The sequence below is a fragment of the Vombatus ursinus genome, unplaced genomic scaffold, assembly GCF_900497805.2.
Source record: "Vombatus ursinus unplaced genomic scaffold, bare-nosed wombat genome assembly UNPS02014818.1, whole genome shotgun sequence".
Taxonomy (NCBI): Eukaryota; Metazoa; Chordata; class Mammalia; order Diprotodontia; family Vombatidae; genus Vombatus; species Vombatus ursinus.
In genome coordinates, this window is record NW_020954596.1 from 2,848,162 (window position 1) to 2,865,049 (window position 16,888).

Below are 16,888 nucleotides of genomic sequence, written 5' to 3' on the forward strand. Positions count from 1 at the left end.
GTTTACAGAATCTCTGATGGCCAAACTCCCACCCCAGCCCTCTCCCTCCTCAGTGGCAGGAATCCAACATCTCACAGCTGCGTCCTCTTTCTCCCTGAGTACCAGGGCTAAAGTCCTGATGTTGGGTGGGGAAAGGCGGCCTCCAGATGAGGCCCCTGGCCTCTGGCAGATGGCTGACGCTTTGGCAATGTCAGGGTCACCGATAGGGGAATGGCTGGTAGAATTTGTCAGGGGTAGTCTCAGTTTCCTCTCCCCAAGACTAGAGGCATGCCTAGCATCCACCTTTCTCAGCATGGAATCTTTGACACCGTGGCCCTCCCCCCAGATAGGACAGAGGGACAGACATGTCATGGGTCTGCAGGAAGACAAAGCCTTTTTATTACCTAATGGGCCCTGGTGGGACGGCAGCAAGGACCCTTTGGCTGCAGTCCTGGTCCCTTCATTCCCCAGGGGAGAGTTTTCTCTGGTACAAAACGGGGGTATTTACAATGGCAAGGGTGAGTCAGGATGTGTGGGAGGGGCCTTGGAGGGGAAAATGTGCAACCATTTTCCATGTGAAACAAGAATTTTGTGCTTCATCTTGTATAGATTTGCTTGGAATGAGTATTGTTAAAAAGGCTTTTCTTCCTCAGGAAAAGATTTACAAAACAAACACCAGCTGGGCCTACTCTCCAGCAAAGGGTGTCCCGATATGAATCCAAACAGCACGCTATTTAATTCCCCAATCAAACATTGGAAAAAAGACTATCAGCGCTAACACAGCTACATATAAAATCTCCAGCTAATGGGAAGCCTATGTACCAACCTCTCAAACAGGTAAGATATATACACAGAGCTGGGCGTATTAACAAACAGAATGGTACAAAATAGTAAAGAAGGCAACTCTTCTGTGCGCAGGCCCACGGCGTCTCTCATTTGAAGTTGGCGTAATCTGAGAAGGCGTCGATGTACTCCTGCACTACTTTGTAGCAGAACTCGTACTGTTCCTGGGGAGAAGGAGAAGCAAACACCAAGGTGACCTCGGAGGAAATGAAGAGAAGGCATCAGATTCCCCTCTTGGCCCATCTCTACCCATCAAGCAGATGCAATCTTCAAAGGCAAACAGCCTGGAGGAAAGAGAAACACTGGCCTGGCCCTTTCAAAGGCTAGACAGCACAGCCGTGTGTACACTGGGGACTGAACAGTGAGACAGAAGAGATGAGTCAGTTTGACGAGAATGATGAGAGCTGGCACACGGTCCCAGAGCTCACAGCCTTGGCTCCTAGGGTTCACTGGAGCCTGAACTTAATAAAAAAAAACTCATTTCCTTTTTTCCAGCCTCATTGGATTGTTTCCTATATCAGGTCTTCTCCCCGACAGACTCTGGAGGGTCTAGATTTGAGACCAGAAAACCCTCCTTTGTAAGGTGACCAGGCTGGCAAGGAGTCTGAGGTGACTGGGAGGAAAAATCGGAGCCACTGTGGTACATTTTCAGCTCCTCTGGGCCAGCTTGGATCTGCAGGGTTTCTGGAACATACCAAAGGGAACTGAAAGGCCACACCATTTGAAGTGACCTTTAAATCAAGAGAGAATATAATAAATTCCTGAAAATAGTGGACTCTTTTGCTGTTGACCAACCCAGTCTCTTGCTGGGGCCTGAGGCCTGGAGGCTGGGGATGGAGAAACGTATGCTGTGAATAGACATGCTGCTGACTAGTTTTTTCCCACTGGCCATGATGTATCTCTGATCTCATGACTGAGGTGGTCAGTGATTGTTCCCCTACACTCTTCCAGTGATGCTAGGTGCAAAGATACAGTCTGGACATACCAGTGTCTGGACCATGTGGGGCCTCTGTAACCTCAGGCTCTTCACTGTCTGGAAGACATCCAAGATACCCTCAGCTTTCACCCTCTCCAGGACTGTGCTCAGAGCACAGAACGTGCCTGTTCTTCCTGCACCGGCACTGAAAGGGACAGACAAAGACAGACAGACCCACCTGAGAGATAATTAAGATTCCCACAACACCCTGGCTAGGAGCAGTCATTAGGAGGGGACAGGCCTGAGTATTTCTGCCCCCGGCCCTACAATGTCACTGTTTCTAACTGCTGCACTGGGATTTGCTGGCAGACCTTCCAGTCCCATATCATCTCTCTCCTGGGGGAAGGAATCCCTAGGCTTTCCTGACACTAGCTGTGCTGCTGATGAGGACCAGGGCTGGGAAAAGGGAATGGGGTACAGAAGAGTGGTGTGGGACATGGTCATCCTAGTCCTGTCTCTCTCTGACCACTAGGTGCCATTTATCAGAAGGGACACTGACAAGCTGAGGAGGTGTCCATACAGAGGAGGGGGCTTGAGAAGAAAGTTTAGGAACTGGGAAGTTTAGGCTGGAAAGGAGAAAACTTGGGGGGACACGCTCACTGTCTTCAAGAATCAGAAGGGCTATGCTGTGGAAGAGGGTTACACTTGTTCTCTTTGGTTTCAGTATGGGTGAAAGATATCAAAAGTCAAAGTTAGACTCAATGCAAAGAAAAACTTTCTAAAAATTAGAGCCATCCAAAAGAGGAAGGGGCTGTCTCATGAGACAGTGAGGTCCCCGGTGCCTGAGCTATTTAAATTGAGGATGGATGGCCACATCCCTTAATAAAAGGATTTGTTCTGTGGAAGTCGGACTCAATCAAAAGGCCACACCCAAGGACCTAGAAAGCCACGTGTGGCCGGGAGGCCAAAGGTTCCCCTCCCCTGCCCTAGTCTATGCCCTGGTTCCTGTGAGAGCCCCAGGAGGGCTTTCTCACTTCCAAGTCCCAGCCTCTGATCAATGCTGTATCCCCATCACACAACCTCCCCAGTGCAACAACACTGAGTGGTGCACAATCTGGGCTTGCTACCACCTCGCTGGAGGCTGCATGGTGCAGTGAAGAGAGTGCAGGACTTCAACTTAGGAAGACCGAAAGCTACATCCCAGAGCCATCTCCAAGCCTGTTTCCTCCTCTGTAAAATGGGATGAATCACGGCACCAAGCCACAAGGTTGCTGTGAGGAGCCAAGGAGATGATGTAGGTAAAGTCTCCTTTCTCCTCTGGCTGCTCTTGCTCCCCAGCCTCGGGGGACGGGTCTGGGGGACGTGGGGGCGGTAAGGAGAGGGGTATGGCAAGGAGTGGGGCGTGGCTACAGGAGGGGCTGGCGGTACCTGCAGTGGACCGTGATGGGATGGTTCCCCGACTGCTGCTGCTGCTTCTGCACGGCCGCGATGATGCTGATCATGCCCTTGCCATCACTGGGGATCCCCACTTCGGGCCAGCCGTGGAAGTGGAACTGTCGAATCTGCCGGGTCTTGTTTTCCTATGGGAAGAGCACAAGCTGGGTAAGGGGGGAGGCTCGAGGCAGAGGTCCTGCTCTCTCACATCACCCTGCCCCTTACCCTGGTATTGGCCACGAGCAGGTCTCGGACGGTGTAGCTCTCACACTCCTCCTCCTTCTTGAGCTCCACGGTGATGTCCCCATAGGACACTGAGCCATCAGATGGCCAGTACTGGGCACACTTCTCCTGGGGACACAACGGACATCAGCATGGATAAAGGAAGCAATCTGGCTTCCAGAGTGCCTGGACTGGCATTTCTGAGAACTGGGCTCTTACCTTGGCTTTGCCACCGACTTGCTGTGTGACCCTAGACAAGTCTCTTCCCCTCACTGTGCCTCAGTTTCCTCCTTGACAAAACAACTCAATCATATCATATAATCATTCAGTTCCCTTCTCTTATTGTAGTGGAAACTCAGTGTGGTTATTGCTGTTTGTTTAAAGTGATTAGAGACAGTGTGATGTAGTAGGAAAAAGCATGAGAGATCCGAGTGCGGATATAGGATCGGAAGTTAATTGTAGGACCCTGGGCAAGTCATTTAAACTTGGAGCTTCAGTTTCTTTCTCTGTAAAATGGGAACAGTATGTTTACTACCCAAATCACAGGGCTGCTATGAGCAAAGCTCTTTGTGAACCTTAAAGTGCTATAGCAATGTAAACTATTATTATTTTAAAACTGGTCTAGGAAAGTTCCTCTGGAGGTGAAGACCAATCTGTAAAACACTCTGACCATCCAGATACAAGTGGAGCGGGTAGTTGGACTAGACCAACTGAAACTGGAGTTTGAAAGGAGGGAGGTGCTGTGTGTTTCAAGTGCTGTGAAGAGGATACCCAGGAGGGCTGGGTCCCAGCCATGCTAGAAATGCTTTGTTTAGCCTGAGACATAAGTAAAGAAGCCAAGTTTTCTTTTCATAAGGAGTGAGACTAATGCAAGGCGGCCTACCATACTGGCCCTTAGGAATATGACCAGGCAAGCTCCTTGATGTGTGTGTGTTTGTGTATGTCTGTAATGTGTTCTTGTGCAACCACAGCAGCATGCTTCTCCTCTAGCCCTTCTCAGTGTTTCCTTAAGGATATCTGGGCTATCCTAAATCAACTCCCTTTTTTTTCTTTTTTTTTAAAATTAAGATTTTATTGATGTCTTTTTATTTTTTAAAAACATAGTCACTTTCAGATACGCTGCCCCTCCTTCCCTCTTACCTAATGAATGTTCCCCGGTAACAAAGAAAAACGAATAGACACAATCCATGACTGTGACTGTGTCTGTACTACACAACATTCTGCACCCACACTCCCCCACCTATCCAAGGAAAGAAGAACATGTTCTTCTCTCTTTTCCAGGGCCAAGATTAGTCAAAATTGAACAACCATCTGACTGCATCTTCGTGTTTCTTCCATTGTGCATTGTTTTCCTGTACCTTCTCTATTCTTCAATCTCAACATAATCAAGTCTTTCCCTCCTTTCCCCTGGTATCCCTTCTTCTGCCTAAGGTCAATCCCCCACTTGTGCCCTTGATCCTATCTCCCACCTTCCACTTCCTCTTCTAGTTCTTGTGACCAGCAATTGCCCGACTCTTGTGTGCCTTCCACAATGTCTTCCTTTCCACCAGTTTCCTTCTATTTATAAACATGCTCGGTAACATCTCAATTCTAAAAGCCTTTTTCAGTCTTCTAGCCCATGGAGTTACTGTCTCATCTACCCTCCTCCACTTTGACTATTAACCTTCTTTACCCAATGTGCCCATTGCCATTCGTTGATCTCTTGAAATCTGTTTTCTGCCTTTCTCTTCAAGGCCCTAATGATCTCCTAGCTGCCCAACTCAGTGGCCTTTTAAAAATCTTCAGTCTCACAGACCTCTGACATTGTTGACCACCTCTCTCTCACTGGATCACCTAGCTTCTCCGGGCTTTATGGATGCCACATTCCTGCCTCTCCTCTGATTGCTCCTGTTCTGTCTCCTTGTCCTCCTCCTGACCCTCTAAGACAGAGTTTCCTCAGGTTTTGTCCATGAATCTCTTCTTCCTTTATACTTTTTATTAAGCATATCTTTTTGTTACTACTCATTCTCCTTTCCAATTTATCTTTCCCCTCCGACTAATAATACTAATTTGGTAATAGGTGACATTTCTATATAGCACTTAAAATTTTGCAAAGTGCTTCACATACAATATCTCATTTAAACCTTACAACAACCTTGGGATAAATGTTTTCCGTATCTTCACTCATTTTCCAGATGAGGAGATAAGGTCCAAGTGGCTTGCCCAGGGTCCTCCTGAATTCAAGCCTAGCAGACTCTCCATTATGTTCTGAATCAAATCTATCAATCACACGTATGTGCCAGGTGCCAGACAGACAAAAACAAAACTGTTCCTGCCCTCAGTGAACTTACATTCTAATGGGGAAAACAATGGGTACTAACATGAATATATACAAGACATATATAGAAGACATGATCTTATAAGGTATCCAACATTAGCTTTTGAGCTCCCTGACATCAGGGACTGTCTCTGCCTTTCTTTGTACTCCCAGGGCTCAGCACGGGGCCTGGCACACAAAGTGGGTCATTATCTACTAGGTGCCAAGCACTGAGCTAAGTGCTTGTTGACTGGGTGACTGTAGGTAGAGTGGGTAGAGGGACACAATGTCCCTATTGAGGGTGTCCTCAAAGTCTGAATGCAGGTTTTAAGCTATGTAAGTTTAAAAGACTTGGGATAACTTGCATTTGGTAATACCCTGTATTGTAGAAAAGCCAGTGGAATTTTTTGAGTAGGGGAGAGACACTGTACTTTAGCCACTCTGTGGAGAACAGATGAGAGTGGAGAGAGACTTGAGGAAGGGGGACCAATGAGGAAGCTCAGTCAGGAGCACCCCTCTACTTATGTGAGTTCAGTCTGAGTCTCCTTCTCTGGCCTTATTTGGTATGATTCCTCTCCATACCCTTTATATTTTACCCAAACAGGGCTATCTTCTGTTTCTCAAACGTGTCCTGCACTCTTCTGTCTCTTTGCAACATCCGACCTTTTCTTCTTTGCCCAAAGGACTCCTCTCCATCTTTAAAAATCCCGACAGCCCTTCTCCCATGAAGCCCTCTCAGATTCTGCCCCTGCAATGTCCAAACCCTAAGAAAGGTCAGAGGACTGCCAGGGGGCCTTCATAGAGTCCTCAGTGTACACCTCTTTTTTGAAGCACTCATCCTGTGATGTTGGACATTGCAGCTGTCTGTTTGTGTCATATCCACCTACTAAACGATAAGGCTCATGAAGGAACTGTCTTTTTCAAACTTTACATTTCTTTCAGGGTTTAGACAGGGGTCTACACAGAATAGTTCTAAAGTAGCTCATTTGTATGGTTTGGAAAAAGACAGGGAATAGGAAGAAAAGAGGAAAGGGATTGGAGAAGCTGAACAAATGGGAAGCATCCCCTGAGAGCGAAGAAAGAAGGGGCATATTGGAAAATTTGTCCTAACTCATCCAGGAGTGCAAAATGGAGACTCAGTTGAGTGGGACAACTGAGCAGAATGGAGCTTTTATGGCATTGGCAGAGTTCTTTTTGTTTTTAGAGACTCTTGGGACCCAACGCAGTATTAAAAAACAGAAGGAATAAAAAGTCACAGCCTCTTTGATCCTGGAGGTGGAGCCAATTTGTACAGGCGTCTTGTCTGGCTCTGCTGCCAGGGCAGCTGGAGCTTCATCTTCTGGCGAGGAGTTAGAGCACCTAGTCTAGAAACATCCTGGCCCTGAAGGCAAAGAACTGTCAGCAGCACTGTCAGCCTCTCTCCTAGTCCTGATGCTCAAGAACTCTTATTTCCTCCTGTAACTGCCTTATGGACTGAGCTGAAGAACAATGAAGGTAGAGCCCCACCTGTGAAAAACTGGGAAGGGCAATAATCGATGGGAGGAGTCACGGTGGTGAATCCCCCTGACCTCGTCACCCCTAAAGTCTCAGTACTGTGAGTCACAGAATGGTGCAATCTCCCCTGGAATGGGGTGGGGGTGGGGGCAGAAAAGAGTCTACCAGAAAAGGACTTTTTTTGATTTCCAATGGGCTTTGTTAAGTGTTCTGTCTGTATTCTTCATAGCATTAGTCAAACCTGCTCTATATTGGATGCCTTGTCAAACTAACTAACCCTAAGGAGAGTTGACAGTCACCCTTGGGGGGAGTGGCAGATATTGCAGTTGCATATTATCTGGGTGGGGGCAGATGGTCAGATAAAATTGAGGAGGTCTCCCAAGTGACCCAGGCCCTAGTATTTGGAGAGAGCCTCTGATAGAAAAGTTACATGTTGAATTGCTTCTTGTTCCCAGATAGCGGGCTGTGGATGGGCTGGGAGTAAGTCAGTTTAAGGGTAGAGTAAGGGCTGGGGCGCAGGGACAAGGGGAAGGCCAGTTTAGTAACTTCATGTTCTCTCAGAAGCACACCTGGTGGCCAGGTGACACTAATGATACTGCAAACTCTGTGCTGGGATTTGGGAATCCTCTGTTCCATTCTGGGAGATACTGCTACTCTCCCAGGTGTCAGCAGGGTAGACTGTCTAGATGGAAAGATGCTTAATTACTGAGTCAGGTTAAGGTAGTCCTCTGAACCACAGAGGAGATATGTATCCATTCTTCTAGACTGCCTTTGTCCCTTCATCGCTAGGGCGTTCTGCTGCCCTACCCTCTCCAACTTACCTGTCCTCTCTCCTCCAGCTCAGTCAGCATTACAATAGAACAAGATTTCCACTCCCAGATCATCCGCCAGAAATCTTCAATGGTGTGCATGAGAGGACCCTGGCTGGCAATGTAAGAGTCCTTTTGTCTATAGCCCTGTGAGGGTCAGAGGGGGAAAGGAGATGGGCCAGTTAGGGGTAGAAAATACGTGTCTATCTGGGGGCAAGGAACATCAGTTGATGGTGGGGTGTGGGTGTGTATACTGGCGTTTCCTGCGGAGGCTCTCCCCTGAATGACACTAAAGGCTGATCCAGTAGGGCCTGGGGAAACAGTGCCCACAGCCAAAGAGGTGGCAGGTTTTGGAAGAGGGGAGCTCCTTCTTCACCTTTTCAGGTGCCTGACCTAAGCACACACCCAAAACTTCCCTACCCCAGGCAGGGATGTGCTTCTATTTCTCTCATTTCTGGAGGGGCATGATAGGGGACAGGGGGTGAGGTAAGGCCTCTAACAAGATGTCTCTCACTTCAGGGTCTGAAGAGGATACAGTTCAGTTAAGGTCCTGACAGATGAAGGGGAAGGATGCCTGTGGCTGTATCCATAGAAGTGACTAAAGCTGGGACACTGGAGAGTGGCCCAAAGGAGATAAAGCCATACTGCTTACATCAATGAAGGAAGCATTCACATAGTCAGTGTTTTCCTCACCCCTCTTGACGGGGATGATGACTCTGTTGAATTCATCTGTAAGAGAGAACAGACACTTTGCTGCTAGCATGACCCCAGTCCTGACTTTCACCTTAGGGCCCTCCTGCTAGCTTTGGGGCTCTAGCAGAGTCGTCACCCAGCTAGGCACAGCATTATTTGGATACCTCACCCAGCGGTGGGGCAGGGGGCTGGAAGAAAGGGATGGGGAGAGTGAGAAGAAGAAACTTTTGTTTTAAAAGCTCTTTCTTTTTAGAACTTATCAAATAGGGGGCGGGGGTGGGGTGAACACAAGGACATCTGCTCTAGTCCACTCCACTTCTCATCAGTCAAGGTCTGGATTAGGGAGGCCTTTGGGAGGGGGACAGTGCTACTCTTACATGGAATGATCTGCAGGACCCGGTTCTTCTTCATGTTGGCAGGCAGGTTTCCTGTCCTCATCTTGTCATTTTGGATTTTGATTGATGTTAACTTCTGTATTGGGCAGGGGATGGGGAGAGTCTTTGGATCAAGTAGCTCATAGTCTCTAGGATTCTCCACCAGAAGCCAGTATTTCTGCTTACTTGTTTGGGTTCAGCTATGTCTCCCTTCAGCCCCTTTCCCCCACCCCTAGTCAAAAAAGTTGATTGGAAATAATGTGTGTGTGTGTGTGTGTGTGTGTGTGTGTGTGTGTGTGTGTAAGGAAACTGTGGAGACCAGCAAAGGTGTTGAACAGCAGTCTAGAAGCAGGCCCAAGAAAAAGAAATTAGGGAGTTCCTAGCTCTAAATTCTATTATTGATTCTTGGCTTTGACCCTCCCTGTGGATTATGGGCCTTAGCTTCTTTATCTATAAAACAAAGTAGATGACTCCTAAAATCCCTTTTCAGCTTCAAATGGATGGTTTGAAGAAATCATGGCTTCCTCCTCAGAAGGTGCCTTCAGTGTGGGTGCTGGGCTCCAGAGGCTCAGGGCAGGGTCTCTGGGCCCTGACACACCTTTCTCTGATTCTCATGAGGCAGGAAAGCCTGTACTTTGTCTCGGCCTCTCACACTGCCACCCTTTCTTCTTTCCACCTCCTTGCCCTCTCCCCTATTTCCCAGCTCATAGTTCTCCAGACCTAAGGGAGCCACTGGCTGCAGGGTGGCTACAGTCCAGCTCTCAGCCTATACTCACTTTAAATTCCTCCTCGAGCCCATTGCTGGTACTTCCTGGGATTCTGTTGTAGATTTTCTGCAGGTGGGTTTCCAGAGATGTCACTTCCAGCTCCGTGTCTCCATAGAGATAATGTTCTAGCAATGCTTGATAAATGAAGACGTACTGCATCTAAAGGAACAAGGGAGGCACCCCCTCGTGGGTTGACATCACAGGTCCCTCATAGGTGGTGTCCATTACCCAAACCTGGACTCATGAGCCACTCTCTGGGACTACACCATCAGGAGCTAGTCTATTTGGGGCTCCTGACACAGATACCTTATACTAGCTAAAGCAGAGGTCTGAGGAGGGAGTCACAGACCCACCATTGGAGAATCTCTGGACTAAGTTAAACATACAAACAGCCATAATAAGGGTGGGCAAATACAATCACAAAATGGAGGAGCTGATCTGGATTACAGAACAGGTGGTATTAATCTGAAAGAACTTTCTTGAGGCAGCTGGTGGCTCTGTGGATAGAGCACTAGACCTGGAGTCTGGAGGACCTGAGTTCAAATCCAGTCCCTGGCGTTTCCTAGCTGTGTGATGCTGGGCCAGTCACTTCACTTCTTTCTGCCTATTTCTTCAGCTGTAAAATAGGGGATAGTAACAGCACCTTCCTCCCGGGCTAGTTGTGAGGATGCTTTATAAACCTTAAAGTGCCATATAAATGCTAGTTGCTGCTGTTATTATTCTGTAGGTGACGGTTTTAGATTTGAGAAAAAGTTCCTTGGTCACAGGGTTATAGATTCAGAGCCTTGGCCTGGCACACCTGAGAGGCATCTGGTCTAACTCCTTCATTTTAGGAACGAGGCCCAGAGAGACTGAATCAAGGTCACATAGAGATGGCAGAAAGGCAGCACGGGATGGCAGAGACAGTAGGGGACTATGAGTCAGAGGACGGTGACTTTGGGCAAGTTCCTCCCTGGGCCTCTATTTCCTCATCTCTAAAACAAGGGCTTTGGACTGATTGGATGAGCCCAAGCCCCCTGTGGCTCTGAAGTTCTACAATTCTGTGATTTTCTGTGAGGGAGACGCAGCACAGGTTCAGGCTGGGTCACTAGGCTTACTATAGTGACGGAGCTGGGGGAGGACTTCTGCCTCCCAGGCTCAGTTTCTCAGGAGAGGAAAGGGCCGCTGAGTGACAGACGTAAGCTTATAAGGATCATGGGGTTAGTACTTAAACCAGCCTCAGAGACCATCTAGTCAAACAACCCTCACTCCCTCCATTTAACAGATGAGGAAGTTGAAGTTCACAAGGGTTAGTGACTTGTCTAAGGTCACAAAGGTAGTCAGAATCAGCGGTGATATTGGAACCCAGGCCCGCTGACTTCAGAGTCCACGCTCTTTCCCTCGTGCCATTTCTTTGGCCTCTTCTCCTCTCTTAGGTTGTACTAGTACCATAGTGGAAGGACACATAGGGAGAGGTAGGTGATAGGGGCCGTAGCTTAAGGCTGGCTTTCTCAGTCCACCTGGGCACCTTTCTCCTTGGGCAGTGTCTAGTTTTATTGTCTGGCCCCTTTCCCACCAGCAGAGAAGTGTCTTACATCAGTCTGCACCATCTGGCAGCGCTGGGCCCGGATCCGGCTCACGAAGCCATAGACATCCACCTTCCTCTCAGCATGCATCATGTCCAGCATGGCATCGATGACGACAAAGGTGCCTGTGCGCCCCACGCCCGCGCTGAGACCAGACAGGAATGTTATGGGTTGGGAGGCAGCCCGAGGCTGAGTCAGGCGAGGCACCTGAATGCTGGTTCAGAGCAGACTAAGCCCAGGGCTTAGAGCCATAGGCTGCCCTGCATTTCCCAACTCTGAGAAAAGTCCATAGGCTGCAAATGTTTGGCCAAGACTAGGCGGGCCCCTGTGGCTGCCAAAGCTGGTAGCTTAAATGATATTGAGGACCCTCCCTCTCCCCTCCTCCTTATGCCACGATTCCCCACAATGGCCTCCTCCCCATCAACAGGGCGGAATGGGGGTGGGGGTGGGGCTTTGTTTGAGGTGGCAGCAGAATGGACAGTGAGAGAGGCCAGGACTGACCTGCAGTGCACCACGATTGCTCCTGAATACTGAGGATTACATGTCTTCACCTTCTTCAGGAACTTAAGCATTCCAATGGGGGTGAAGGGTACTCCAAAGTCTGGCCAACTAGTGAAGTGGAACTGAGTGACAAGGCGCTGGGGCTTTTTGTTGGTCACATCTCCAACCTGGGAACAGAGAAGGTACAATGAGTTCAGTTATCTCTGGGGACTCTGGATAGGGGCTTGGGTTGGGGGTTCTGGTATGGCAAGCCAAGTGGAGAGAGAGCTGTGGAAGCTTAGGGTAAGGCCAAGCAGAAAAGACGTCAATGACAATTAGAAAAAGAAGACGGACATGGTGGGACCAGGAGATTGGGAATCAGAGAGTGGCCCCAAACACTACAGTCCACTCAAAGAACCTCATTAACTCAGGGTTACTAAAGGAAAATAGCTGATTGATTCTGGCTGACCCCCTTTTGTGGCAGGAAAAGATTGGCTTTAACATATAGACAGTTTCTGCCTTGGCCTGGCACACTCATATCCTGGACATACAGGGGTACAGAGGGGTGTCATGGTCATCAGTTTGAAAGCAAGCCTCTTCCAAATAGAGAAGCACCTTGGGGAAGTTCTCAAAAATGTCTCTTTCCTTCTGGGGATTATTGAGTCACTGACAAAAGCAGAGAAGGGAAAGGAGTCTGTACCTGCTGAATGCAGAATTTCCGGACTGTGTAATCCACCAAAACAGTCACATCTTCCACTGACACACGGATATTTCCATATGTCCAGCAGCCCTGGTCCGGCCAGTACTGGGCACATTTACACTAGAGAGGAAGACACACGCGACCCAGCTGAGTTCAGACAGGCTTCACCTACAGAACACTGAGAAAGGACAAAGGAAAGGGACCCCCTTCTCCCACATCACTGAGTTGTACTTTAAAGTTAGGAATGAACCTCTGACAGCAATCTCCTCCTCTCAGATATTTCTCATTTGGTTTTCGTTACATTGTTATCTCCTTGCTCTCCTCCTACCAGTCTGACCAAGCTTCTTACTATTTTGCTGAGGCATCTATTTCCCATCCTCACAGTGTGGGAGGTAAGCTGCTTTCAGTAACATTCAACAACTCCAATGTTAGGTGCTGGTCACCAGCTTTTATTAATGTATGATGATGTAACATCTTCATCTTTCAAATTTTTTTGTGTTATCATGTGCTCTAGGCATATCTATCAACCTTTTTCTCCTTTTGTTTGTGGACATATTCATCTGTTTATAGCTGCTTTAGAGTGATGGAGCCTATGTTTCATTAGCATTGTATAGGTTCTTTCTATTCATCTTTGAATTCAGGATACCAGTAACTCTCAACAGGTTCAGCTGTATTTTACTTTCAGATCAGGTTACTATATTATTAGTATTACTTAAATGTTTTACTTTGTTACAAGATACCTCTCATGAAATGGGAGTAATTGTAAACGTTTGTAACGTAAATAAAACTGAATACAGCAATAAAACTGAAAGTGACCCAAAAAGAGACCTAATGTCTAAATGAACACCTACAGTTAATCGTAGCCTCCTCTCCTCTCTCTACCCCTGGGCTCGTTTCTGAGCCCCAGGGCTCAGCCCAGGATGGATTCTTTGAAGGGTTCAGGTGTTCTTTAAGGGCTCTAAGTGCCTCCACAGGCCAGATACGCTCAATGAAAACGATCCCATGGGATCTGTTCTGCCGAGGGAAGAACCCTGGGGCTGTCTGAATAGGAGACGAGGCCAATCTCATTCCTGGCTACATTTTGGCTGAAGCAGGATTCCTGACTCTCCACAAGTCAAGCCATGTGAGTGAGGCCTAGGAACCAAGCCAATGGCCTTGCCCTTCCGGCTGTGGCACGCTGGGTCTTGGGCATCCACTCCAGGGTGAGAGGGAAGAGGCTCTAGACTCAACCTCTATCACCTCATTGCCAGGCTGGAGGCTGTCAGTAGATTTCTAGAGCACTCAACTCCTAATCTGAATCCTCAAGTGGCTCCAAAACAGGAAAAGAAATTATTCGGTTCCTCCCATTTAATGGAGTCCTGGCCCAGAGCAAAGGCAGCAAGCTCTCTCTTCCCTAGGCTCAACAGACCCAAAGACCCTCTGCTGGACAGTCTGTGAAAGGCACAGTCTTGGAGGAAGTATCCTAATAGGAAGACTGAAGAGTCAGACCTGTGTCAGGTATTTGGAGAGGCCTCAGCTCAGATGCTAACTGTGACCCTGGTAGAGTCATTTCATTTCTCTAAGTCTCAGTTTATTCATCTATAAGATGGAGATAATACCTATACTACCTCTCTCACAGGGAAGTGCTGCATGAACACATGATTCATGGTTTCTCCACAAGCCTCACACTGGGGGTGATGGGCCTGATGCCCTGGTACCAGAGCCCAAGTATCCCCTGACCTACTCAGATGCCTCCGGAGCACAGGAATGCGCCCCCAGGCACAGCTGTTGGACAGCACCAGAAACTAGCACCTAGGGAAGGTAAGCCCTGACTTCTTTTTCAGTTGGGAAAGAAGCTTGACCTCATGGACAAGTCGCTTAACTCTTTGTGCCAAATCTGGAATGGTTCCCAGCAGCCTGAAGAGAGTCCGGGCTCTCTAGAACTGGGGTGAGTGGCAGGCTCCCCCACAGGCTCGCACATATTCACAGACACAGCCCCACCCCAAGGCACCCAGGTCTAGTCACTACTGCTGCTGTGGCTCAGGGAAGGAAATAGATTCATCACTCCTCTGTACTCACCTCCTTCCTCTCCTTCAGGTTGGTCACCATGACAATTGTAGCTGTATTTTGTTCCCAGATCATCCTCCAGAAATCATTCACTGTTTCTTCTTTTGGTCCTAAAAGCAGCCAATACCAAAGAGAAATGAGAAGCAGACACTACAGTACATTCACATAATACACAGAGGGCAAGAAATCTCTGTCTACATGTCCCAGGGAGATCTTAAATTTCCCTTGAAAGAAAGCAGTAGAAGCTACTTGTCCAGAGCAAGTCTCAAGGGCCTCTTCTAACTTGGTGGCTACATCCGATTTCTCTTCCTTTCAGTGGCTTGTGTGGACTATGCTGTGCACAGGTTTGTTACAACGACTTTGGTCAGAGGTCACCATTTACTGAATTTCTCTATCCCTTTTTGATTCTCACTGCTATGGTTGCCATGATCCCATGGCCTAGGAATAAAGGCAGTGCCTAAAATAGGGGCAACAAGGTATGTTCTGGGGCAGAGTACTGAGTGTGCCAAAAACTTTCAGATCCCCAAATGTTTGTGACTGTGAATTGGCTTGGTGTGCAGCTGAGCTACTAGGAACTCAGATTGGGCCATGAAGCCCTGAACTATGAAGATTTCTGAGAGAGCTGGCCATAACCAAGTGAAGCTAACCTTTCCTATGATGGGCTTAGTCCTGAAGGTATTCAACTGAGGCTGCTCAGGACCTGATTGGACTAGGTGCCTTTCATCCCTCCTTCTAGGTTTTAGACACTTGACTTCCATGAAAGTCCTGTAAAGAGTCTCTGGACACTATATCATCAGTACTCTTTCCTCTTGAATCTCAAAGGATTTTTTTAAATCTCTCTCCTGCACATGGCTTCCTCTAGTATTTATTTTGGTTATTTTACATGTCCTTTCTCCTCTACTAGACAATACCTTGCATCCCTCGCAAGACCTAGCAAAGGACTTTGCAAATTTTGGCAGGAACAACAAATGAACAAATTGGCCTTCTCAGTAAAGTAGGAGGCAGATTTCAGTCATTTTTAAACCTTCCTAAGTGATGAAAAATGACAAACAAGCACTCTAGGCAGAATGAGTCCAATGTGACCAGCTTGAAAGCTAAAAAGCTGATTGACCCTTCCCATCATAGGTTCTGAGGCCCAATGATTTGAGATAAGCCCAATGGCATGAAGTCAACATAAATTCACCTTGTGCAGCAATAAACTTGTTCTTCTCTTGGTAGCCCTGGAGAGAAAGAGGAGGGAAAAAAAGGAAGTGACAATTAGCAATGGAGAGAAAGGAAAACTCCACCCTATTTAGCTTGGGAGTCTCTAAATCACATTGATTCTGGTATTAGGATCTTCATTTGGGATCAGAAAAAGTCCTGTTTCCCAGAACCTGGTTCCTGGGGTTCTAGTCTAGAGAGCCCCCAAGACTGGGTTTAGCTAAGGCATGGGGAAACAAAGAGTAGAGAATATCAAGAGACTGGATTGGTTTCCTCAGCCACATAGTTACTTTATGAATATTGGTAAGAAATATCTAAATATGACCAACCAAATGAGGGCACTATCTTCCCAGTGCAGATTAGATTCCCAACTGAAACTCCACTGGCAACTGACAGTGGGGACTGTAGCCACAATGGGAACACAGGAAGATAGACCTTTATGTTTCCAAAGAATCCTGTCTGGTTGGGTGACCACCTCCACCCAAGAATATGGACTTGTAAAACTATTAGGGGGTGGCTCTCCTGGACACTTTGACATGGCCTCCTATCCCAGGCAGAATTTTCCTTTGGACTACACTATGCCCATCTGAATGCGTACAGGAGTACTGAAGGCACTCCCTTCCTACACAACTGTTGAGTAGTTAAGCAATGATGTCTATGTGTATAAACTACCAGAGACAAAGAGCCTCTGGGTTAGAGGGAATGGGGATGAAATAGATCCCCTCCATTCATCTGAGGGGATACTTTAAATGGTCAAATCAGAACCTTGCTGGATGAAAACAGCAGAATTGAGGTTTATGAAGTCTTTAGTAGCTACAGGCTAGATCCTAACTTTGGAGCCATTTGCTTAGGCCCACACAGTGTATTAGGGGCCACCCAAAATACACAGCCCTGCTTCTTCAATAAAGGGAAGCAGAATGAACAAGGTCTCCCTAAATCTCAGTGACCCAGATGATTGGGGAAGAGGGACTGCACCATCAAATGAAACCTACAGCTTAACTTTCTCTCCTTCCAACTTATACAAATCTGCTAATGAGTAGCTTCAGCCTGAGTTTTTGCATTATAATGCT

At 47.6% G+C, this 16,888-nt stretch overlaps 1 protein-coding gene across 3 annotated transcripts in view; it reads right to left on the bottom strand.

The window, feature by feature from the left end:
- Positions 1 to 356: 356 nt before the first annotated feature.
- Positions 357 to 16,888, bottom strand: part of PTPRA (protein tyrosine phosphatase, receptor type A) — a 130,012-nt gene continuing 113,480 nt past the window's right edge. For 2 of the 3 annotated variants that reach the window (XM_027835991.1, XM_027835992.1), the window contains 13 exons: positions 15,802 to 15,838; positions 14,631 to 14,728; positions 12,573 to 12,692; positions 11,894 to 12,060; positions 11,402 to 11,537; positions 9,837 to 9,986; positions 9,064 to 9,157; positions 8,646 to 8,722; positions 8,006 to 8,140; positions 3,398 to 3,523; positions 3,167 to 3,318; positions 1,808 to 1,943; positions 357 to 986 (listed from right to left, as the gene is read on the bottom strand). In XM_027835991.1, the coding sequence (XP_027691792.1) occupies positions 912 to 986; positions 1,808 to 1,943; positions 3,167 to 3,318; positions 3,398 to 3,523; positions 8,006 to 8,140; positions 8,646 to 8,722; positions 9,064 to 9,157; positions 9,837 to 9,986; positions 11,402 to 11,537; positions 11,894 to 12,060; positions 12,573 to 12,692; positions 14,631 to 14,728; positions 15,802 to 15,838 (1,503 nt within the window). In that variant the 3' untranslated portion in view covers positions 357 to 911. Of the gene's footprint in view, positions 987 to 1,807; positions 1,944 to 3,166; positions 3,319 to 3,397; positions 3,524 to 8,005; positions 8,141 to 8,645; positions 8,723 to 9,057; positions 9,158 to 9,836; positions 9,987 to 11,401; positions 11,538 to 11,893; positions 12,061 to 12,572; positions 12,693 to 14,630; positions 14,729 to 15,801; positions 15,839 to 16,888 lie in introns of all 3 variants that reach the window. The other variant, XM_027835989.1, reaches the window with a different exon arrangement.